Source organism: Arvicola amphibius, chromosome 13 (genome assembly GCF_903992535.2).
Source record: "Arvicola amphibius chromosome 13, mArvAmp1.2, whole genome shotgun sequence".
Lineage (NCBI taxonomy): Eukaryota > Metazoa > Chordata > Mammalia > Rodentia > Cricetidae > Arvicola > Arvicola amphibius.
The window spans coordinates 15,541,929-15,567,443 of NC_052059.1; the positions used below are offsets into that span (position 1 = coordinate 15,541,929).

At 38.9% G+C, this 25,515-nt stretch overlaps 1 protein-coding gene across 13 annotated transcripts in view; it reads left to right on the forward strand.

The window, feature by feature from the left end:
• Positions 1 to 4,547: 4,547 nt before the first annotated feature.
• Rbm26 (RNA binding motif protein 26) overlaps positions 4,548 to 25,515 on the forward strand; it is a 73,506-nt gene continuing 52,538 nt past the window's right edge. For 6 of the 13 annotated variants that reach the window (XM_038309802.2, XM_038309803.2, XM_038309798.2 and 3 more), the window contains exons 1-3: positions 4,549 to 5,085; positions 22,610 to 22,728; positions 23,279 to 23,415. In XM_038309802.2, coding sequence (XP_038165730.1) covers positions 5,015 to 5,085; positions 22,610 to 22,728; positions 23,279 to 23,415 — 327 coding nt within the window. In that variant the 5' untranslated portion in view covers positions 4,549 to 5,014. Of the gene's footprint in view, positions 5,086 to 22,609; positions 22,729 to 23,278; positions 23,416 to 25,515 lie in introns of all 13 variants that reach the window. The other 7 variants (XM_038309794.2, XM_038309795.2, XM_038309796.2 and 4 more) reach the window with 2 other exon arrangements.

A 25,515-nucleotide genomic window follows, 5' to 3' on the forward strand; every position in this document is an offset into this window, starting at 1 on the left:
TCAAAGTTAGGAAACAACCTTCCTCAAGACCCAGTAATACCACTTTTGGGTATATATCCAAAGGATGCTCAATCGTGCCACAAGGACATGTGCTCAACCATGTTCATAGCACCTTTGTTTGTCATGGCCAGAACCTGGAAACAACCTAAATGTCCCTTGATCAAAGAATGATTAGAAAAAACGTGGTAAATTTACACAATGGAGTACTACACAGCAGATAACGACAGCTTGAATTTTGCAGGAAAATGGATGGAACTAGAAAACATTAATTTGAGTGAGGTAACCCAGACATAGAAAGACAATTATCACATGTACTCGCTCATAGGTGGTTTTAAAACATAAAGCGAAGAAAGCCAGCCTACAAAACACAATCCCAGAGAATTTAAGGCAACAATGAGGACACTAAGAGAGACTTACATAGATATAATCTACATGGGAAGTAGAAAGTATAAAAAGACAAAATCTCCTGAGTAAATTGGAAACATGGGTACCTTGGGGGAGGGAGAGGCAAGGAGGGGAGCAGAGAAAAATGTACAGCTCAATAAATATCAATAAAAAAGAAAAATCAAAATAATAATAATAACATAATAAAAGTTTTTATTGTAGAGGTCTCCACCTTCTTGGTTAGGTTAAAGAGAGAGAGAGAGAGAGAGAGAGAGAGAGAGAGAGAGAGAGAGAGAGAGAGAGAATCTTGTTACCCTTTTAAACTTCAAAACTGACCCATAGCCAGTCTCCTCCTCCACCCACCTTCACACTTTCCTACTTCTTACAGCTTTTTAAAGGTCTGGGTTTTTGAGCCAGGTGGTGATGGTGCATGCTTTTAATCCCAGCACTTGGAGGCAGAAGCGACCTTTGTGAGTTCAAGGCCAGCGTGATCCACAGAGCACATCCCAGTACAGCCAGAGCTGTTACCCTGTGTCTAAAAACAAAACAGAACAAAACAAAAAGGTCTGGCTTTTATCTGTGCCAGTATCATCCTACAAGCTATCATACAGGACTGAAACGTGCTGCTTTGTACTTTGCTTCACACGGCTAGTTTCTTTTACTAGTCATCTTTCTTAATCATTAACATTTTTATATCCTTAAAGAAGTTAGGCATGGCTATAAAAATAATAAAATAAGAAGGTAGACATTAGCCTTCCTCGTCTGCATTGCTGTATTAATCTATATCTTCTTCTGTCTAAATATTTGGAAGATTAAAGGTTCTCAATTAGCCAGGTTTAATCTGGAAAGGAAGGACAGAGAAGTGTTAGCACAACAGAAGCAAACAACACAGTAACTGGTGTAGTCTTAGACAAATAGACCGACTCAATAGGAAGCCATAACCTGAGTCAAGTGTAAATGGGAATGTGATAAATATGATAAATAACATTTCCCACGGGCTACTGAGGGGCACTGTAGAGAAAAACTACTTCAGCTCTAGAGCAAAACCGAGGCTGACAGCAACCTCCTACCATCTGCAGGGTACATCACTCTAGGTGCACCTAGAGAGGAGGAAGGGGGGTAAGATGAAATTGAAGAAAATATAGACTATCTTTCTGATCTTGAAACGCAGAGTGGGTTTTTTTGGGGGTGGGGGGGGTCATCCTCCCCTTCCCCGGGGCTGTCCTGGAACTCGCTAGGCTCAAACTCAGAGATCCGCCTGCCTCTGCCTCCCGAGTGCTGGGATTAAAGGCGCGCTCCACTACCCTGTCACAGACTGAGTTTTTAAACAAGGCTCTATAACCATTACTGAAAGTGATAAGACTATATTCGCCAGCTATGTGAGAAAACGGAAAGAATTAAGAAGTTAAGTCGGCTAACACCTAGGGGTAGGGGATGGAAAGACAAGCCGACTTGAGACAAAATAGCAAAAAATGATACAAACCTGTAGAAAATGTATCATTATCAGGAGTAACTGAAACTGTTTCTCTTCTGTTTCTTTTCTACTTAAAGTGCAAGAAATATCCTTTGACAATTTTTTGTTGCTTCAGATATTATGCTACGTCAAGATACAAAAAAGGGAATTAATTTGACGCGCAGCATATTTGAAGATGAGAAAGACTAGAAAATAAAAAATTAACTTTTATTCTACATCTAGAAACTAAGTGGCTATTAAAAACCAGGAGGAGGCTGGGCGGTGGTGGCGCACGCCTTTAATCCCAGCACTCAGGAGGTAGAGGCAGGCAGATTTCTATGAGTTCGAGGCTACCTTGGTCTACAAGATCTAGTTCCAGGACAAGTTTAAAGCTACAGAGAAACCCTGTCTTGAAAAACCATTAAAAAAAATGAAGAGATGGACTGTGAGCAATAAGGAACATTATTCTGTGCAAAAGGAACAGCATTAATAGTGACAGTGTCTTTAAAGAACAATGTTCGTTGGGAAATGTTGACGTAACAAATGCTGAGCTCTAAGATGTCCATGCTAGTGGTTAGTATTCTCCGAGTAGTACTATTACTGCACTAGCCAAATTTCTGTGTTTGAAGAGACGTCTAAAGAAAATGAAGGAAGGAAGTAACACAGTCTGAGCAACAATGCGTAAGCCAGCGAAGGATGGGGGGCAGCGGTGATTTAAGGCTGAGAGCTAACAAAGCACTGTAATACCGAAGGGGAGGAACTGCTATTACTCTCGGTGATGAAGGAACATTTCTTGGAAGCGTCACTTTCTCATTTGGAAATACAGCGGATCCTTGTCACTCACAGAGTCTATATTTTATATTTGTGAGTTTTCTTACCCTTTAGAATTTATATGTAAACCCCAGACCAGTACTGGGGTCTGCAGTGAATAACTGAGGCCAAAGCCGGGGTGGTTAAAACTTCAGGTTCAATGAATGATGTGTATGTTCTCGGTTGAGGTTGGACAAGGGGCTATAAAACATCCTGCATCCTTTTCACGGCTCACACAATGGAAACAAGTACCCGTTTTCTGATCTGTTTGGGGCCATGTTTTATTTTCTTCATTTATGAGCTTTTTGCTCATGATGTCGCTTAAAATGTCGTTTAAAATGCCCAATACTCCATATGCAACAATGAGCTACTCTCCATGGTCCCTATATAAAAAGGATGTGATGGAAAAAAAAACCCAAGAGTTGGGTTGTGGTGGTGCAGCCTAGTGGTGGCGGCATACTCCTTTAATCTTTAATCCCAGCACTTGGGCAGCAGAGGCAGGCGGATCTCTGTGAGTTTGAGGCCAGCCTGGTCTACAGAGCAACCCTGTCTCAAAACAAACCAAAAGACTAAAAAACCAAAAACCAGGGTGTGACGTGTTTTACAGAGAAAAGTACGAGGATTATAAGGGCTTTGTTCAAACATGTGTTACAGTGGCATTGAACACGAGCTCAGTATTGATTAATCAACGATACCTATAGTGGCTTTAAACAGAAACACATGGTTCTCAGCAGTGTAGTAGTTATAAATAAATAAATTTTATATGTAATCCAAAGTTTACCATTTTAATAATTGTATATGTACAACTTTATGGCATTAGATATAGTCAAATTGTTCAGTCTTCAACATCCATTCCAGAACTCTATTAATCATGCCAAACTGAAACTCTGTATCACTGAGAGTATTTCCGAAGCTCCCTTTCTTTTTGCCTCCCATTCTGCCTTTCACTCTTGTCTCTTCTGCTCCGCTAGAAACCTCTATAAAGACATATTTATCTTTTCATATCGGGATTACCTCACTTAATCAGTAGCTTGATAATTAACGGCTGATTTAAGACACTGTCTTTTAGAGCAAACATCTAGCTTGTATTTTATAATCTCAGTTAATTCCTAAAGAACACTGAACTCCAGCAAATTATAATTCTATCTCATCAAGAATTTCTTTATGGGGTCCACAGTCTTTAGACTGTGAACGATTTTCATCTCACTTGTATTACATGGACTTCATAGTCTTTGCTAGTCTCTTAATATTATATAATAGAATCAAACTCTGTTGGGTCACCCATGACAAAAAGCATGCTAATTTACATGCTTTGCTTTGGTACGTTGTAACTTCTTGGAGAAAGTATTGAGTATTTTCTAAGTGAACAGAATTGAAAACGTAACAAAATTGCCCTTAGCTAGGCTGGACCTCATCAAGGTGTTGGGGGGCATGCATAGGCCTTTAGAACTATGCCACAAAATCCCGACACTAATCCTCTGGAGGTCTCGGTGGACATCAGAGCGGTCTGTCTTTATGCATCGTGTGCACAGGACAGCACACACAGGAATACTGTACTGGGAGGGTGCTGAGGTAGCTACGGCAGGCTGCACGGTGCAGGACAGACTGCTGGCCGCTTTCTCAAGGGGCTCCCGCTTCTTGCCCGTTCATTCCCGCGCACACAGGCACAATCCTCTTAGAGGAAAATGCTTGGAAGTCAGTGGCCTTTCCCTCCTTGTGAAATACGACAGCGCTTGTGGTTCTTCATTACGAGGGCCGATGGGTACAAAGGGACCAGGGCCTCTACCCACGCAGACACAAAACACACCGTTGCATTTGCTCAGCCTACGGACCGCCGAACTTGCGTCTTTTCCCAGCATGCCCTGGGACTCACCGCGAGACTTCAATTAATTCTCGCGAGATTTGTCGGCAGCCATCTTCTTGGGGGTGCTGGAAGCCGGGAAGACCCCCGAACCGTTCCCATTGAGCCGCCCTCCGTTCTCGCCCGCCTTCGCTCCTGCTCTGCCGCGTTGCCAACAGACACCTAACCCTAGAGCTGAGAGGAACGCCTGGGTCTCAGCGCGTCCGGCTGTCCTTCGGGAAGATTCATTGGTGGGGGAGCCGAGCAAGGGGGAGGGCCCGGGGAAACCGTTGCTGCCTCAGCCCCGGGCCGGGGTCCGCCGACGGGAAGCTCCGGGCCAGCAGGTGGGCGCGCGGCCTGCGGCGGCCCCGCCGGGCTGCTGGGCGAGCTCGGCTCGCGGGGACCTGCCACCGGCACCTCCCACCGCGGCCCACGCGGACGGACGGCGCGCGGAGGAGGGGGCGGCGGCGGTGGCGGCCGCGACCCGGGCGAGCGCAGGAGTGTGACCGGCCTCGGGGCCGCGGTGGATGGTTTCTAAGATGATCATTGAAAACTTCGAGGCCCTCAAGTCCTGGCTCAGCAAGACCCTCGAGCCCATGTGAGTACCCCGGGGAGCTGTCCTTGCAAGCATGGCGCGGGTGGCCCCGGCGGACGCCCAGATCGGTGCAGTTGACCCGAAGTGCCCGTGGTGGGGGCCGGAGCGAAGAACGGGGGTCCCAGGGCCCTGCTGTCTCCTCTCCCTCCACCTTCGCTTCCACGGTCGAGGGCGCCCAGACTGGGACTCTGCTTGGTTTTTGTCGTTGAACCGATCTTTACACCGCTGTCTACTGCTTTTGTTTTCCCGTTACGTGCAGACTGATGGCAAACTTCCCCAGACACCTGTGTTTTCCGAGGGCCTTCACATCGGTTTCTTCGCTCTCCAGGGCCGCTAGCGTGTGATCCTCGCCGTAGCTTATTTGACATTGTTTCTTTAAGCGAAGTGAATGGCTTTTATTGGGGCAGTCCGAGTTTAAACGAGGTTTCACTTATGGTCCCTTAAAAGAAAGGCCACGTCTTCCATGTGGTGTCTGGTTCATACGCACCTTTTTTAACTGATGGAAGATGTAACAGGTGCTGATGTGCCCAGTAGAACTCCCCTGTTCTACTCACGCCCTACTCACGTGGAGAGTGGAAAAAGTCAAATCTCTATCCATATGGGATATTTAGCAGTTTAAGGAGGGAATTCAGTAGTTCATGCGACTGTTGAAATGTCTTAGATGGAAAATTTTTAGGAATGTTTTGTGGATTTGTTAAATGCAAAATACATCATAGATAAATTTCTTTTCGGTATGGTTGATTTACAATAACAACACAATGCAGCGACAGATAGCTCACCTAGTTAATACACGTTTTAAGTTTTTAGAGTGTGCTGAGGGAAGCTTTGGGTAGAACTTTAAAATTCCCAGATTAACAGTAAGATACCATTTCAGGTATGGCCAGTTTTGACCATTGTAATAGTAGAGGGTCGTGTATATGTGGTTAGGATGGGGGCTGCTTCAGCACTTGCTGGGAGCTGTCCGAGCAAGTAATATTTAACAAACTAAGACGATAAGATGTGATAGTCTAGTCGGAAGAATGGAAAGGCATGGTATAAGACATAATCTGTGTGGTTTCTGTAGAGAAGGGAAGAAAGACAGTGGAGTTTCAAGCAGGCAGTGGCCAAATCATACGGGGGAGCTTTTAGATCAAGGTCAGGAATTAAGATTTTATTTAACACATAAGTGAAAGGCTATTTGAATCTGGCCAGGACTGATTTGACTTTAAAGACGCCTGTTTGTGGAATGAAGGGAGGCTATTTTGAGGGTATTGTAGAAAGACTTCATTGGATGCTAGTGCAGTCAGAACCAAATGTACTTCACAATGAATCTGAGAAAACTTGCTGATAGAGCAGATGTGGGAGATAGGGAAAGGAAAATCAAGTATGATGCCCTGAAGTTAACTTTACAGCTGCATGGATGATGTAGAAGTCTGGGGTGGGGTTATTATTAACTTGAACAATACAATAAGTTAGAAGCTCTTAGATTTGGCAAGGTGGCAAAACAGTTGACCAGAATGGTATAGAAGTTCTATTTCAGAGAGCTGGAGGGTTTGCAGAGCCAAAGACTAAATCTTCACTACCCTCCACCTTCAAATAAAAAAGACACTGTCTTCAGTGGATTGGAAAGTAGCATATCTAGCAGGTGAGAGGGAGGCCCCAAGCCTAATGATAGTTTTGAACTGTGCAGCTACCACTCTCCGGCGAGTTGTATAATATTGGATAAGTCGCTTAACTTGGTGCGTGTTTCCATTTGTAAAATGGGGAAAATAATGAATATATATATAAAGAAAATCCAAAATACTGCCATTTGTAATTAGCATGTTTCAAACCAACTTTATTTTGCTAGTTCATGTGTTTTCACTAACCTAAAATATATATTCTTAGTGTGTATGCTTTTTAATTAAAGAAAATCATACTTACTGGAACACTCCTCAGATATTGTTACTTCATGATTACAGTAAACAGTTACTGCTAGTAGAGTCTACTCAAGGGCCCTTTCTAATGTCCATTGTACAATTTAGCTTCTTTTAGTTTCCATGTGTTCTCTTTTCCTCTAGGTGATAACTTACAAAAGCTTAATTATTTACTGCTGTTGGCTTCTTTTTCTTTTCTTTCTTCTTCTTTTTTTTTTTTTTTTTTGGTTTTTCGAGACAGGGTTTCTCTGTGAAACAGTACTGGGTATCCTTCAACTCACTCTGTAGACCCGGCTGGCCTCTAACTCACAGAGATAGGCCTTCCTCTGCCTCCTGAGTGCTGGGATTATTAAAGGCTCGCACCCCCCCCCCCCCATTGGTTTCGGTTTCTTTCTGTTTGTTTGTTTTGTTGTTGTTGTTGTTTTTTCCCCCCGAGACAGGGTTTCTCTGTAGCTTTGGAGCCTGTCCTGGATCTAGCTCTTGTAGACCATGCTGGCCTCAAACTCAAAAAGATCCGCCTGCCTCTGCCTCCTGAGTGCTGGGATTAAAGGCGTGCGCCACCACCACCCAGCCCCCCCATTGGTTTCTTATGTTCATCCTTTGTCTCTCCCCCCCCTTCCCTCTCTTCCTCTCTTCATTTTTTTTTTGATTTTTCAAGACAGATATAACAGCTCCGACTCAGCTCCGATTTAGCTCTGGCAGGTCTCTTTGTAGCCCAGGTTGGCCTTGAAATGCCTGTCTCTGTCTGCAAAGTGCTGGGATCAGCTGGGATCAGAAGCAGGTGCCACAACCACAGGGTGTCCGTCTTTTTGTTTGTTTTCCTTTTTTTTTTGTTTTTGTTTTAATATTTATTTATTTTTATTATGTATACAGTGGTCTGCCTGCATATCTCCCTACAAGCCAGAAGAGGGCACCATATCTCATTACAGATGGTTGTGAGCCACCATGTGGTTGCTCAGAATTGAACTCAGGACCTTTGGAAGTGTTGCCAGTGCTCTTAACCTCTGAGCCATCTCTCCAGCCCCTTTGTGTTTTTTTTATAACGTAAAGAGTTGTTTTTGTTTTTTGCTTAGTGTTGACCTATAATTATAAAATACATACTGTTCGAAGAAAACTATGAGGGAACTTTATATAGTTTTTAGCTATCATGATAGTGAAGTATCATTTGATTTGTTTATTTTTTTGAACTAACCTGAATTGTGAATATATTAGCAAACTTTTAAGTACTTACTCTATACTAATCAGAGTGGGAAATGTGGCAAGGTTTTCATTTGTTAGGGAAGACAGATGCTGAACAAGTAATTATAGTATTGCGTGAGGTAAAGAAGTCCAAAATGTTTTGGAGAGACATTGGGTGGCGGTCAAGAAAGACTTCTTTGAAATGGTAACATTAGATCTCAGCTTGGATGAAGAGCAGCTTTCTAGGTTTTGGAGAGCAGATTGTATGAATGTTCTAAAAATGAGGTGGGGTAAAATTGTGTGTAGGAAATGAAAGAAATTGAAAGAGCAAAGGAAGAATAGAAATGGTTAGGGATGGGAGACAAGCCGAGTCATACAGGACTTTGTTGAGTCAAGCTATTGAGTCTTTTTTAGGAAGCCTGTAAAGGGTTAGGTGATTTTGGAGAGTGATGGGGAGTGAGGTGCCCCTGGGAGCCTGGTTGCATTTCCAGGCAGAGTGACAAATGTGTGTATCGCTTTATTCCATTAGACACTCTGTAGTAGCAGAGTTCTGTTCTTTACAAATCATTGAGAATTTAGATACTAAAATTCCTCTTGAAGTACTTCGAATTGTTATCTTTTGATTTCAACAATTTTCTTAGTCTTTCCCCCACTACTAATGTCCTTTTGGTAATGTGACATCCTGACACCTCCTCCCTGCAAGGTATTCGCGATAGTGATTCAACCTTAAAGTTAGCATATAAAGTAGTGGGCTTTATAATGGCATTGACATTTCCATATATATATGCTTTGTACTTTGTTTTTATTGCTCCTCTCTTTAATTGTGGCCTTGACCTCACTCTCCCCATGTAGCATTTGCCTTTTTTTGTCTTCCTTTACCCTGTTTTCACCTTCTCCCCACCTAAGATCTCCTCTAAGGTCACCTGTCTGCCTCCTGAGTGCTGGGATTAAAGTTGTGCGACACCACTGCCTGGCTGACATTTGTTTTCTTGATCCTGGCCATTCTCCTTGGGGTGAACCAGAGTCTTGAAGCCAGTAGTCCTTATCAAATATTTTCCTACTGCTATACACTTCGTATTTTGAGACAAAGTCTCTCATTGAACCTCAAGCTCCTTGATTTGGCTAAGGTTAGTTGGCCAGTGAGCTCTAGGGTCTACCTGTTCACCACCCCCAAACCAGGCTCTAATTTGTGTCTTCATACTTTTAAGGCATTTTACTGATCTCTGCAGTCTCCTGAAAGCATTTTAAGTAGTTTCTTTAATGGCTAAGGATATTTATTGGCCATTTGTATTTTTTCCTTTGAGAACCATCTCTTCATTTGTGGACTTGTTTGTGGGGATTTAATTTTTGTAGTCCTTTATATAATCTAGGTAACTCCATCTGAAGTACAGTTGGCAATTTCTTTTCCTATTCTCTAGATTGGGATTCATAACAGAAACAAAATTGCAGCTATGAAGTAGCAATCAAAATAATTTCATGGTTAGAGTCACCACAACATGAGGGGCTATATTAAAGGGTCACAGCATTAGGAAGGTTGAGATCTGCTTGATTGAGCTGAACATGCACGCTCCAGAGTCACGCATGTTCTTAATATGCTACTGCGTGGTAGTGTGGATAATATTTTCTTTCCAGTGGTATACTTCCTTTTTAAACTATTAGACTCTTTCGCAGGAACTCATTTGAAAAGGAACAAGATTCTAAAAGCATTACACACAGTTTGAGAGATACCTTTTTGGAGTTTTTGTAGTACTTTTTTCTTATAATTGCTACTAACAAGTACTTTTAAAAAAACCTCTTTAAAATTTATTTTTTTATCTTGAATTACAAAAAGATTGTTCTTTTGTGATGCACAGTGACCTTTTTACCCCCGAACCTTAATTAGATTTTCTTCTTAATTTTCCCTTACTGCAGAGTAGCACCTTTGGCATAGTGAGTCTGTTTGCCACGTTAGTGAAAATAGCAGAAACTATCCCCGTACTTTTCTTGCTGGTTTCTACTTACATCCTATTTTATTAGCATCTAATTTCTGCAAAGCTACAGTTTGTGATTCTCTGTTACATTGTTTATATTGGCCCCCTTTCTCCCATTTTAAATTCATTGACAGTTTACTCTATGCTGATTATTTTGCCTTTATTGAATGTGAACAAGGTCTGTTAAAGATGACAAAATGGACTCTTAGGACCATTTAGTAGCACACCTTACTAGCTATGAATATACTTTCTTTATCTCCTTAACCTTTAATAAATGATTCTTAAGACCATATTCTATTGCTGCAATCTTTTTTTTTTTTTTTTTTTTGGTTTTTCGAGACAGAGTTTCCCTGTAGTTTCTAGTTTCTAGAGCCTGTCCTGGAACTAGACTAGCCCTTGTAGACCAGGCTGGCCTCGAACTCAGAGATCCGCCTGCCTCTGCCTCCCGAGTGCTGGGATTAAAGGCGTGCGCCACCACCGCCCGGCCCTATTGCTGCAATCTTAAAGGAATATATAACCAGTAAGTGATGGTGACATTTGGATTCTGAAGCTTTGTGTGGTGGTGCCTCCAGACTTTAGATGTTTTTTATGTATATGTGTTCTATGTCAGTACTCAAATAGAGATCTGATATGAACTGCTTTCCCCAGAAGCTTTTCTGGGATCCTTCTAGTTGGGGATCGTGACTCTTTTCAACAAAACTCTTTAATCAGTCTTAAATAACTTACTATGTGCGTCACGTGCAACATACATGTTTTAGCATCGTTTTTGGAATTTGGCAGGTGGAAGCCGACTTTGTCTCTTGCAGTTTGTCTTCCTGTTCTAGGTAACACCTAGAGTGTGTGTGTGTGTGTGTGTGTGTGTGTGTATGACACAGACTTCAGTATTAAATGCATTCAGTTAAGTTTCTCCTTTGTTGACTAAAAATCTGAGTGACAAGCTCATTTATATAAAACTAAAATCCACACTGTTACCTTAACTTTCAGAGTAGCTGACATTAGGGATCAATTTCTCTTTTTATTTCAGTGTTTTAAACATCTTTTTGCTTATTTGTGAGTGTGCCCAGGCACCAGTACATGGTGGTGGTTAGAAGACAACCTGTAAGAGTGGGTTCTGGAGGTTGGACTCAGGTCATCAAGCTAGGTGACAAGCATCTTTAATTCCTAACCATCTTACTAGAACCCTCTTTATATCAGAGTGCCTTCAGAATTAGAATTTTTTTTTCCATTTTGTTTTGAGACAAGGTTTCACTTTGTAGCCTAGTAGGCTGGCCTCAGTTTTCCCAAAATCTGGAATTTACACCAAGCTAAGATTAGAAATTTAAAGCTTAAATTTAGTTAAAATAGTTTAGTGTTTTTTTTTTTTGTTGTTGTTTTTGTTTTTTTGATGAGAGCACTGATGAGTTCATGTTTACTAAAGAAAATGTTGAGGGTTTCTGTGTTCAACATTCTGTTCATGGAGCTGGAAAAAAGTAATAATTCTAATTATATATTAATTTTAGTTAATGGAAGAGTTAATACTGTGTAATTAATTATTGGCCATGATACTAATGTTCATTACTTTCTGTATCTCCTTAACTTGATAAATGGCTCTCAAGACCATATTTTATTGTTGAATACTACTTGAATTTTCCATTTGAAGTTTGAGTTACTAAATTTAGTCCTTTTAAAATGTGTTTTAGCAAAAAAAAAATGTGTTTTAGCAATTTGTCTGGCCTATGGGTATGTCTCAAATAAAATTACTTTAAAACCATAAGATAGGGAAAGGTTTGGGAGCAAAATGGATATATTACCATGTTTGATGTGTACATGTTGAAAATGGCCAAGTCAAGCTCCAACAAATTTCTCAGCTTTTTTCTTCCTCCCGTTGTTCCAAAGAGAATGAATGAGATGAAGTAGGTGATGATAAGCCTTTCTTACCAGATTTATTACTTCTCACTACCTTATTTTTGTGAGAAAAAAAATTTTTAGTGTATGCCAGCTACTATGCTGTGATGAACGATCATGACCAAAGGCAGTTTGAGGAGGAGAGAGTTTATATGGCTTACATATCCTAGATTACAGTCACCATAAAGGAAGTCAACCAGGTGGGAACCTGGAAGCAGGAGCTGATTCAGAGCCCATGGAGGAGTGCTGCTTACTGGCTTGTGTGCTGTCTTATAGAACCCAGGACTACCAGCCCCGGGAAGTCACTGCCTACCATGAATTTGGCCCTCCTCCATTAATCATTAATTAAGAAAATGCCCTACAGGCTCGCCTGCTTTCACCCAGTTTCACAGTTGAGGATCCCCCTTTTGATATGACTAGCTTGTGTCAAGTTAACGTAAAACTAGCCAGGAGAGTGTTCAAATAATTATTTTTGTACCAAGAAAAAGCTTATTTTTAATTTGGTTTCTGTTTGTAAGCAGTGAAATCAGTTTGAGATTTCTTAGTGCACGTTTCTGAAATATTTTACTTATATATAAGCAATATTTTATAGTTATCGCTGGTGAGATATTACAAAGATTAGATTTTTTTCTCCCATTTCTTATAACTAGCATTTAAAAATTTCACTTTGCAACTGTTATTAGTATTTAGAAATATAATTGACATCTATATATTGACTTGTTTTCTGAAACATTTGGCTTGCTTCAGATTAATTAAGATTGCTTTTTAGTGGGAGGTCTTTAGGTCACTCTAGTGTGACCTCCAAGGGGATAGTGGGAACTCAATTCCTCTTCTTTCTTGTTCACTTCTCAGCCATGAAGTAAGTGGGCACTTCCTGTTTTGCCCCGTGGTCTCACCTAGATGTGCTATCCTGCCATAGGACAAAAAGCCTCTTTTGCAATTGTGTGGGCCCCACCTTAAGGTACTCATCTAATCCTAATTACTTCTCAAAGGCCCACCTGGTTCTACATCATAATACCTCACAATGAGGATTAATTTCCCCTTTTTGTAGAGACACCTAAGCCAGAGCAGGTGAATAATGTTTAAGAAAAAATCCAGACAATTCCTTAAGTTTTTTTAAGTTAATCACTGTACAGTAAGAAATGAATCAGCCTGTGTTCTATTAAGTCAAGCCTTTACAAAATATTTACAAAAAATATGAAACACTGTTACTCAGTTTTTAAAAATACAATATTTAATTTCCACTGAGGCTGTCAGTCTTGGTGTTCTGAACGTCACTTAAGCCAGATACATGTAAAGCCAGCACTACCTTTGGATTTACAATTACTACATCAAAGAAGTCTTCCTCTTAATTACTTAAAAGTATTTATGCTAATGTTAGTTTTTAAAATAATGATACTGGTAGAACACTTAAGCTCCTTGGAGTTCTAATAGTTAAAGCATAGAGTTGTAGCACGAATAATAAAAACCCAGAGAGGCCGGGCAGTGGTGGCACACGCCTTTAATCCCAGCACTCGGGAGGCAGAGGCAGGCGGATCTCTGAGTTCGAGGCCAGCCTGGTCTACAAGAGCTATTTCCAGGACATGCTCTAGAAACTACAGGGAAACCCTGTCTCGAAAAACCAAAAAAAAAAAAAAAAACCCAGAGACAGATATTGGGGCTCAAGCTAAAGATCCGAAAAACAAAGCAGCCAACCTCTAGAGAAACCTTTTATCTCTACCAAATCTTCAGACTGAAAGGGTGAGATCCCCCAATCCTCACACTTCATACCACACTGAGTTCCTGTCCTTCTCTCCACCCATTCATATCACGCCTGTCTCTATCTCCCTGGTGCTGGGATTAAAGGTGTGTGATCCCAAGTGTTGGGATCACCTTTGTGTGAACTGTTTCTCTTTTAGACAGATTCAATTTTGTGTAGCCCAGGGTGGCTTTGAACTACAGAGACCTGTCTGCCTGTCTTGTGGGTCCTGGGAGTAAAGGTGTGTGCCACCACTTCCTGGGCTTCATGGCTGATTAGCCATACTAGCTTTGCCCTCTGATTTTCAGGCAAGATTTATTTATTAAAACACAAATAATATGTACCACTATATAGAGTGATTCTTAGAGAGCATTTGAAGAACCATTCTTAGAAAAATAAGAAAATACTGTTTCTTGGGCTAGTTTAGGGGAGTGAAAGAATGGACTAAAAGCTTATTATATTTACATGTATTATGTTATAATTACGAGAATTGTGCTAAGCTTTGGCAGTGTGAATTTAGCGAAAAACTGTAAACCAACGAATGCAAGTTGAAAAAGACAATAGAAGATAAAAGGTCCTTGTGTTTACAGATGGGCCATATTATTGTAAAACTAGTACATCTACAGCCAGTAGCCTTTTAGTTACCCGTCCACTTCGGTGTGGCCTCTTATGCTATAAATGCTGAAGTAAAGCAAGCGGTTTGCCCCCTTCTGGCTGCAGGATTTGGTTGCTGTTTCCCATTCGAGCAGAGGACTGTGATCTGTGTGTCTTCTCCTAAATAAATAACCCTTTATTATATCAATTCTGAGTTATGTGGGGTTTCTTTTTAGCGTCTGTCTTTATCTGGCGACCAAAAGTAATTACCAACTACAGATTTAACCTAATAGACATCAAAATTCAATTGACATTTCTTGTAGAGCTAAAAGAAAAATCCCACAAATTCACGTGGAAGCAAAAAAGATAAAGAACTGGGTGGTGGTGGCACACGCCTTTAATCCCAGTACTTGGAGGCAGAGGTAGGCAGACTTCTGTGAGTTCGAGGCTAGCTTGGTCTGCAGAGTGAGTTACACAACAGGCTTCAAAGTTACACTGAGAAACTGTCTTGAAAAACAAAACAAAAGGTCAAATCAACCGGAAGTAAAAGGGAAAAAATGGAGGTACAGCAATCCTGATTTAAAGTTATACTCAGAGCCACAGTCAGCAACAAAACTGGTAGAGTCCCCACAGAGGTCAACCTGCATAGGCATGGCCATCTTATTCTTATTAAAGATATTAAAAATGGTGTTTTAGTTAAAAATGGCGCCTTTTCTAATTTATAGAAAACCAACTAGCCATATGAATAAAACTAGATTCCCCTTTATTATTTGTTTAAAAATAAGTTAAAAAAAGACTGAAGACCTAATTTAAGAGCTGAAACTTAAAAATACTAGAGTAAAACACAGGGAAAATATTTCATGATCTAGGCATAGGCAACAATTTTCAGAGGACATGATGGGAATAACAATTGACAAACTGGGTGACATGAAATCAAAAAACTTCTGTATAGCAAAGAAAACCATAGAGTGAAGAGACAGCTAATAGAAGGAGGAAAAATTGCTGCCATTTGTATATCTGGTGGATTTAATATGCTTAATATATAAAAAACTCAGAACACCAAACAGTAGAAGAATAACTAATCCAGGCAGTAAATGAGCAGATGAATTGAACAGTTCATAACAGAAGTACAGACTTCTTGGTTCACTGAGATCTTAGCAAGCAGCCGCTGGCTGCCTTTGCTGCCACCAAGTTTTCTACCACCATACCTTCCCCACCATGGTAGACTATGTCCTTTAAGCCAGGAGCCAGACTTAACATCTGCTTTAAGTTGCTTTTTTTCAGATATTTAGTCACAGGAACAAGGAACAAATGTAGAAAAACAGCATCAAGAAATGGAACTGTTGCTGTAAAACCCGATCATGCGATTTGTAAACCTTGTGTACTGGTTTGTTGAAAGAGTACAGAAAAGTTTGGAACTGCAGGTAGGGAAGCTAGTTATAGAATGCTGTTAGCTGTGTTTGATGGACCTTTCTGCTTGAGTTCAGAAGACCAGAATGCCAAGAGACACAGGCAGTGAAAACTAGGGGAATTAGGCTAGGAACTGTTTGCTTTACAACAATGGCTATGTTCTGTTTATGTACTGAAACCTTGATCAAAACTATGCAAAGAAGTAATTCTTCATTGCATAGCTCTCACCCCTTCACCACAGACCTTTCTTTTTTTTTTTTTCTATTTTGCAACAGAGACCATTTCAGTAAACTGCAACTTGTCATAATGCAAAGAACAGCTAATTGTGGGATGCCTACCCCTATGGATACATCTACAACACAACTTCTGCACCTAAGGCTCAGGGAACATCTTGGAAGGGGGATGGAAGGATTGTAAGAGCCAGAGGACCTTGACCAAAAGCCACTGTGAGATTGTGTCTCCTAGTAATGATAGTAAAACCTTAACCATGATACCTCAACAGTTTGACTAGCCTAACAGGGCCTGAACTAGAAACAACACTAATTAGATAGGCCAAAGTAGAAAGGGAAAATCTCATGGGACTCTACCCATAGACAAAGAACAAGAGAGGAATGATTAGAGCAGGTGAATTAGGCTACCTGGGGGATGAATTCTTAGTTATTCAGTATCAGGTAGTCAGTCCTGAAATCATATACATTCAAGTATTATTATTAAATGGACTCATCAGGTTTGTATATTATTGTGTTTATGTATGTGGCAGTAAAGGAAAAGGTTCTAATTTGAGGGGGCACTTGGAGGAATTGGAAGGAGGAAAGAGAAGGGGGGGATGATATAATTTTATTTTAATAAAAAATATGGTAGCGAGTAATCAGAGATGACACCTGATCTTGACCACATGCCTCCACATACCTGCACACATATGCAAACTTATACCACACACATAAAACATTGCTGGCTCTGATGATTGGGAAAATGAAAAGAAGGAATATGTATTATTAGTCTTGTCATTTTGGAAGTCAGTATGGAAGGTCTTCAGAAAACTAAAATAGTTCTAATATACAACTGGGTATATCATCAAAATCAATAGTGATACTTGCAATGCCCTGTTACTGGAAATATTCACTGTAGCCAAATTACAGGATCAGCCTGTGTGTTTTATCAGTGGATGAGTTGATGGTTGGCTTTTTATATAAAGTAGTTTTTATATAAAGTAGTAAGTAAGGTTGAACAAAATTATATAATTTACGGGAAGACGGTGGAACTGAAGGTTATATGTTAAGTGAAGTAAACTGGACTCAGAAAGAAATTACTACTGGTTTCCTGTCTTATTCAGAATCTGAATTTCAAAACCAAGCCTAAAAGTATCTGGGAAAAGGAAGGAAACCAGAAAGTATATAGAGGGAGGAAATGGAGTGAATCTGAGCCGACTATACATTACACATATGAAATTGCCAGTGAAGTCTACAATTAATAATCTAAAAATGGATTTTGATGGTTATGTAAAGAATGTATAAATGTTTCATAATCTTATTTTGTAATGTAGATGCTTCATAATTCTTAATAGCCTTTATTGTAAGTAAATTATATGCAAGTATTTTTGGTTTATTTGAATAAAACAGTAATGAAGCTATAGTAATTAAATTTCATATTTTATGTATTATGTCTTTTGCCATGAAATTTATTTCTTCTTTGTTTTTGATTTTTTTTTTGAGACATGAGTTTCTTGGTGTAACTATAGCTACACCTGGAACTGCTCTGTAGACCAGGCCAGCTTTGAACTCACAGAGATCCATAAGAGCTAGATTAAAGGCGTGAGCCACCACTGCCCAATTTGAAATTAGGATTTTTTGAAAGACTAATCCTAAGTATAGAATATAGAATTATGACTTGCAAATTAAATGATTTTCATGAGTATAAAATAAAAAATTGATCAGAGCAGATGTGGGTTTATGTTCTAAAGCTTTTGAGGTTATTTAAGTTTTAATTCCCACCCCAGGTAATCTCCAGGTCCTCACAAATGGAAACTTGGGTTAAATTCCATCAGTTATCTTCCACTGAAATTCTAAAAAGTTTAGGATAGTTGAACAGGGCAAATCTTAAAAAATACTGTAGTAGAAGTTGGGTGGTTGTGACACTTGCCTTTCATCCAGCAGAGGGAGGCAGATCTCTGAGTTCAAGGACAGCCTGGTCTACAGCTTGAGTTTCAGGACAGCCAGGGATACACAGAGAAACCCTGTCTTGAAATACAGCCATATATATGTGGTGGAATGCCAGTGTTTTCTGTACTGTGATTACCAATCTGACATCATTAAGTTAAAATACAAATGTGATGATCGTGTTAGAGAATTGCTTGCAGCTTTTCTTTTTAAGCTCAGTCTGATTCTAGTTTAAATTATGAAAACAGTTTAATTTCAAGAATTTTATTGGTTTTCTCCATTTCTTTTAATTCCATCGTTTAGTATAAATAATTTTCTTCTTACTATCTAGAAGAGACTAATGTTCTTAATAGCTATATGCTTTCTTTTTACATTTTTCAAAATGCTTATCTTCTGTGTATATGTGTATGGGCATGTTTGTCATCGTGTGCCTGTGGCAGCTTGCTAGGTCACTGAGCCCTTTCACTGCCTCCTGTGCTTTTAATGAGTGGTATGAAGTGGACCTCTGCAACTCTATTTTAAAACTAAAAGTGTTTTCTTAGTAGTTTTATTAAGGTTTATTCAGATAGTGATGTAGTTTTATTCTTAGGCTTTTAAGTAATTTTGTGACTGGCCATAATAATCTAAATAATTCATCCAAAGTCACTGAAATTGTTAATCTGGTGGGTAATTCAGATATTTTATGTTCATTTTATTCCATTTTGCTGGAATCTTTCTTTGGTGTCAACTTTTTCCAAAACTTGGGTTCTTTCTGTTGGGTTCTATTGGCCTGGGCTGTCGTTTCTAAACAGTCATAAAGTATGCTTGCACTCAGTTCTGATCCTTACAAGAGTTCAGGCACCACATGGGTGATAGGAATCGAGTTTGTTACCTCTGGAAGAATGTTCAGTGCTCTTACCCATCAAGTCATTTATCTAGTCCAAAGGAAGTTGAAAATAAGTTTTCATAAAATTTCTCATGTACCATTAAAAAATGTCCCTCTATTTCTATTATAACTAACTTCAGGTCTTGAAAATGGAAGTAGAATTACGAGAAAATCGATTTATAGTTATTGAGTAACAAGATAGGGCACTTACAACAAAGCAGGCATTTATGATCTCAAAATTTTTATAGTCAGGAATTTAGGACTAGGCTAGTTGGATATTTCTGTCTCTCATGGGATTGTGGTCAGACTGTTGGAAATAAAACTTAGGTTTCCTTGGAACTTCAGAATCTGCTTTGAGGCTTATTTACATGTACTGTTTGCATTTTGCTTTGCACCGTAATTTCATTTATTGCCCTAGGATAGTCTCCATGATACTGCTTGAATGCTCTTGGATATTGAATATGATTAAAAAGGTGACAGAGAAAAAGCAAGGGAGATGCCACAAATGCCATTTTTACCCCAGCCCATAAGTAAGGCATGCCATAAAATCTGCTATGCAGGGCTGGAGAGATGGCTCAGCGGTTAAGAGCATTGCCTGCTCTTCCAAAGGTCCTGAGTTCAATTCCTGGCAACCACATGGTGGCGCACAACCATTTGTAATGAGGTCTGGTGCCTTCTTTTGGCCTGCAGGCATACACACAGACAGAATATTGTATACATGATAAATAAGTAAATAAAAGAATCTGCTATGCATAAGCATAAACTGATCTGTTACTCAAGTGAGGAGAGAATTAGGTGGCAACTCTTGGAAGGGAGGAATGGAGAGCTGGTGGATATTATTTTAAAATTACCAGTTTTGTAGACTGAGAATTCCTTGCAATGTAGATAGTAAGTGTTGCATTTTTTTTTTGGAATGTGTATGTATGTGTTTATGTGAATGTGTATGTTGCTTGTGGAGGCTGTAGGACTATGTTGATTGCCTCTCTCCAGCTTTTCTTTCTTTTTTTTTTTTTTTTTTTTTTTTTTTTAAGGCAGGATCTCTTCCCAAACCTGGAGCTCATTGATTTGGTTAGATTGACTAGCTGGCTATAGCTACAGGAATCTGTAGTGCTGCCGTTCTAAGTATGCCATGACAGTATTTTTTGGTTTTTATTTTTGTATTTATTGTTACGTGGATGCTAGATATCTGAACTCAGGTCTTCATTGTTTGCTCAACACACACTTTATGGACTGAGCCATCTCCCCAGCTTTTGTTTTTTTGTTTTGTTTTGAGACGGGTCTCTCTGTAATCTTTTCTGTCCTGTAACTTGCTGTCGGTAGCCTAACCTTGAGCTCAGAGATCCACCTGCCTCTGCCTCCTGAGTACTAGGACTAAAGGTTTGTACCTAGCTTTGTTTGCTTTGTTGCTTTGATCCTTTAATATCATATATGTTTAAAAGTTACTGCTAAATTTTTGTATCATCAGTATCTTTAAAGAGAATCTTACTTACATTGTTCGTGTGAATTAAGTAGTTGTTTTTGTGCTAAGCCTTTACATTAAATTCAAGCTAGGTATCTGTTTCTGAGTTAGGATTTCATTGAGTGGATAGTAAGGATCCTGGAGGCTTTAAAGGCATGGGTGTGGGAGTTTGAGGAATTCAGAGGATTGTGAAATAGTAGTCTTTAAGAAATAAAGTAGGAAGGATAGAGTGCAGGATGTGAGCTAAGGGAACTGACTTGGGTTGCAACTGAAGCTGTTGAGAGGTAAAGCCCAGGAGGATTTTTACAGAAAATAATATGGGAGGTGTATAGGAGTTGGTGGTTGTAACACTTGTTATGTAGGGAGATGACGAATTGTTTATCTAGTTTCTGGGCATTTCATTGTAAAGAGGGAGTCCTTCACAGTGGTTAAAAAGTGTGAGCATTAGAGTTGAATAGTTTGGATTTAAATATTGGCTCATTCACTATACTTATTTAATAGTCTTAGGGGACCTGCTTAACTTTTTCCTACTCACCTCAGTTTTTTCTCAGTTAAGTGAGAGCTTTCCATATAATAGTAGAGCTAGTCTAGTTTATGGAACAGAATGAGTTCAGTAAAGCTAGCTATTGCTATTATTTTGTTGTTTAATTTGTTAAGTGATCCTTAATTAAATAACACATTTTATTTAGTTTTTGAGTTGGACAAACATGATTCCAGCATTAGAGCGTTCCTTTCTGACCCAGTCTCTCTTTATTGAAGCACACCAACACTTCCTCATACAAGTAACTGTAATTATTAGTTTATACTTATGCATATGTATTATTTATTTGTAACAGTCCATGTATATAATCTCTTCCTTACGAATAGTAGCATATTGTTTACACTTTTCTGTACGTTGCTTTTTTATATTAAAGAAGTTGCTTTTTCTAAGTATATTCTTTTTGAGTATTTTGTTGCCTGTCGTTCCCCGATGTGAATTTAATATAATTAATTTTTCTAGTTCTCTTTAAATGGCCATTCCTCCCCAACTTCCTGCCTCTGTGTTACTGAGTTAACCTTAATTATAGAAACTTAGTGCTTGAGAAATTTGTCTTTTTTTTTTTTAACTCAACGGTTCTCAACTTGTGGGTTGTGACCCCTTTGGGAGTTGAAGGACCCTTTCATGGGGTTGCCTAAGACCATTGGAAAACACAGGTATTTACATTATGATTCATAACAATAGCAAAATTACAGTTATGAAGTAGCAACAAAAATTATATGGTTGGGGAGCAGCATGGAATGTATTGCAACATTAGGAAGATTGAAAACCAATGTTTTAACTAATGAGCTTTTAATCCTATTTTTTTGATTCTTTATTCCGAAGACTGTTTTTTTTATACATTGGTATTACTCTTTGCTGACAAGAATTTTGTATTATAATATGACTCAGGTATTTCTCTAATGCTAGTAATTTTCTATAGTGGGTTCATGTTTCTACTTTCATATTTAATGTGATTTTTAAAATCTAACCTACCTTTATTTTAGATTTACTTATTTATTATGTGTACAGAGTTCTACCTGCATTTGTGCCTGCAGGCCAGAAGAGGGCACCAGATCTCATTATAGGTGGTTGTGAGCCATCATGTGCTTGCTGGGAACTAAACTCAGGATCTCTGGAAGAAGAGACAGTGCTTTTAACCTCAGAGCCATCTCTCTACCCCCCCCCCCCCCACTTGGTTTTTAAAGATAGTTACCAAATTGCATACTGCTTGAATGCTATTTTTATAAAATATAAATTTTTAATGCATTTGATTCGATTTCTAGACTTTTCTGCCATTTTATGTATTGTGGGGGGTGATATAATTACTTACCTATTTATATATTCATTCATTCACCTACTCACTCATCCACCCATTTATTTATTTATTTATTTATTCATTTATTTATATATTTATTTGTGTGGGTTTACTTTCTTTTTATGTGTAGAGTGTGTTGTCTGTTTTTGTGTATATATGTGTGTACCACTTGCATACCTGGTACCCTTGGAGATCAGAAGAGGGTATTTGATCCTCATGAGCTGGAGTTACAGGTGGTTATGAGCCTCCATTTGAATACTGGAAACTGAACTAGGAACTGCAAGAGCAAGTGCTCTTTATTACTAATCCATCTCTCCAAACCCAGTGACATTCTTTTAAGAAATTATATTTTTAAGAAGTGATGCAGCATGTAAAATATATTAACATAAGAAAAATATATTCATTCAGGGCCTTTCATGAGCCTAGTGTTTTTACATATATTAACTCAATTTTATATCATATTTCACAAGTTTTAACTCAGTTATAGACTGTGAAATCATTTTATGGCTAACTTTCATTCAAATTTTTCTTTTCCCCTTTAGCTGTGATGCCGATCCATCAGCCCTAGCAAAATATGTTTTGGCTCTGGTAAAGAAAGACAAAAGTGAAAAGGAATTAAAGGCATTATGTATTGATCAGCTTGATGTATTTCTTCAGAAAGGTAACACCTTTAGTTTTAAAATACTTTCTGAGTAAGCTATATAAAATAAGAGTATGGACTAAATATTAAAGGAATTTAGCCCCTTGTTGTAACAAAGCTTTTAGCTGTAACAATATTGAATACACATATTACTGATTTTATATATGACTAGATTCCTCAGTATCTTTTATAGTTGTTTTGTAACATAAACTAACATATTCAGGAAATGACTGCCTATTTTAGACAATACTAAGAAAATGTCTTGGAATGTTGTATAGGGCATGTTTTTGACTTTGTTATACGTTTCCCACATCTAGATAATGACTAGTTCTTGTATTTATATATTGGTTGTGCTACATGTCAAAGAATAGTCATGGATGGAAGCAGCTGGCCAAGAAACTTGTCATTCTAGTCTTGAAACATGAATGAATTGTTGTCATAGAACTTGTACCGTTATATACTGCTTGGCAAGCTATTGATCAGGATGTTAAGGAACTTGCTGTGTAGAACTGGGGAATTAAAGTCTTACTGAATATATTTTATTCTGTGAACTTTTTGGTTTTATATTTAGAGACACAGATATTTGTGGAGAAGCTTTTTGATGCTGTGAATACAAAGAGTTATCTACCTCCTCCAGAGCAACCATCGTCAGGAAGCCTGAAGGTAGACTTTCTTCAGCACCAAGAAAAAGATATAAAAAAAGAAGAGGTGAGAATTTGTTATGTTGCGTTGGCTCCTTAAGTTCATTGAAGGAATAATTAATCAAATTTTCTGCATTTTTCTTTTTTTGTTTTGTTTTGTTTTGTTTTTCGAGACAGGGTTTCTCTGTAGCTTTGGAGCCTGTCCTGGAGCTAGCTCTTGTAGACCAGGCTGGTCTCGAACTTACAGAGATCCGCCTGCCTCTGCCTCCCGAGTGCTGGGATTAAAGGTGTGCGCCACCACCGCCCGGCTTCTGCATTTTTCTATTGTGTGTCCTAAATACCTGTTCCTAAGTTCAGGGACTTCTCTAGGAGTAATTAGTGAACTAGGAATTTAGTTGTAATCATGGCAATGATTTAGTTAATACAAAAGAGTTAAAAGTTACCAAAGAAAAATGGTTTGTGAAGAAATCTGGTGGAAAATTAGTGCAAATATCAAGACTCACTGGGGTTACATGGGATATGCCTAATTTCCCCTCTAGACTAGTTACTTTAGCAAGACGTATTTTGAATTAAAAAATTATCTCATTGTGTTTATGGATCTTTTGCCTAGGTGTTTATGTATCATGTGTGTGCCTAGTGCATATAAGACAAAAGAGGGTGTCAGATCACCCGGAACTGGAGTTAGTTATAGATGGTTGTGAGCCACCATGTAGATGCTGGGAATTGAACCTGAGTCCTTTGGAAGAGCAGCAGTGCTCAATTTTTATTTGGAGTAGGCACCTACTATATAAAACATATAACAGAATTCCAGACTACCAAGAGAAAAACAAGTGTTGGCATAAACCATTGTGTTTTTGCAAAGACAGTACAGCGAGCCATCCTTATCAAGGAATGGTGGGGACGGTATAGATACCAAAATTTCAGAAGGTAGCTGAAGATCAACCAGTCTTATATGTAGGCCCTTTTAAAACTTAGCATTCTAAGTCTGCTTTGAACTCTATTGGTCATGGAATCCTATAAATTACATTTTATTATTTGTGTTTCCATTTGCTTAATAACCTTAATAATTAAGATTTTCTCAATTTGGTAAAAATCAAGATGACTGAGGACAGTTGTGCCATTCATACTATATCTGGCATTCATACTATACTTTTTTGTATTCAGCTAGTTTTACTTTAAAAAGTGTTGGAACAGGAGCTATGTATTCATAGCTTCACTGAAACTTGAAGTATACACTAATTGGTTTCCAGTTCTTTGATAATTCTTTTAGCTCTGCCTCCTGCTGCAGTTGTATGTCACCACACTTGACCCCAGCCTATCCTTTTAAAAATCTTATTTTTAATAATGTTTGCTTGTGTGTCTGTGTGGGCATGAGTGCCAATGCCCACGATCAGATGTCCTGAAGTTACAGGTATCTCTGAATTGCCTGACATGGGTGCTGGGAAGTAGACTCAGGTCTTCTACAAGAGCAGTATATCCCCTTATCCTCTGTACTACCTCTGTAGGCCCTACATACCAATCTTACTAAAATTTTGGCATGATGTTGAAAATGTAATTTCCCAAGCTTTGTTTTATTTAGCTGTAAAATGTAATTGTTGCAGGGTTATAGCGATGAACAAATAAAATAATGTATATATAGCAATTGGTAAACTTTGTAGTACTGTTACTGTTGGAAGATTCTTGTACTATGGGAGAAGTGGGTGTGGCTTTTGGTTTTTTCCTTCTTCCTAAATATAAGTAACACATCTCATTGTGTAATGATAGATACATAATAAATATGTAATAATTCTCAAAACTATTTTTAATCTCTGTACCTGAATATGAATACACACACACAAAAAAACAACACACACACGTACACACATTATCTGAGTCAGTTTTATCTAAAGGAGAGGATCATAATATACTTTTGTGACCGTTTTGTAATCCTGACAATATAGTAGATGCAGCGTAAGGAGGTCACCATTTTACTTTGCCTGCATGGAGACATAAAATGATTAAACTTTAACTGCCTGTAGAAGTTTGGATTACTTGTAGTTAATTTTGTGTGTATGTACTTGAATGTCCATATTTACATACACATATACATATGGGAAGAGAGAGCGCGTGTGTGGGTGAGATGAAGCAACACCTAGCAGCAGTGACATTCTGTGTCAGCTTCTGAAAT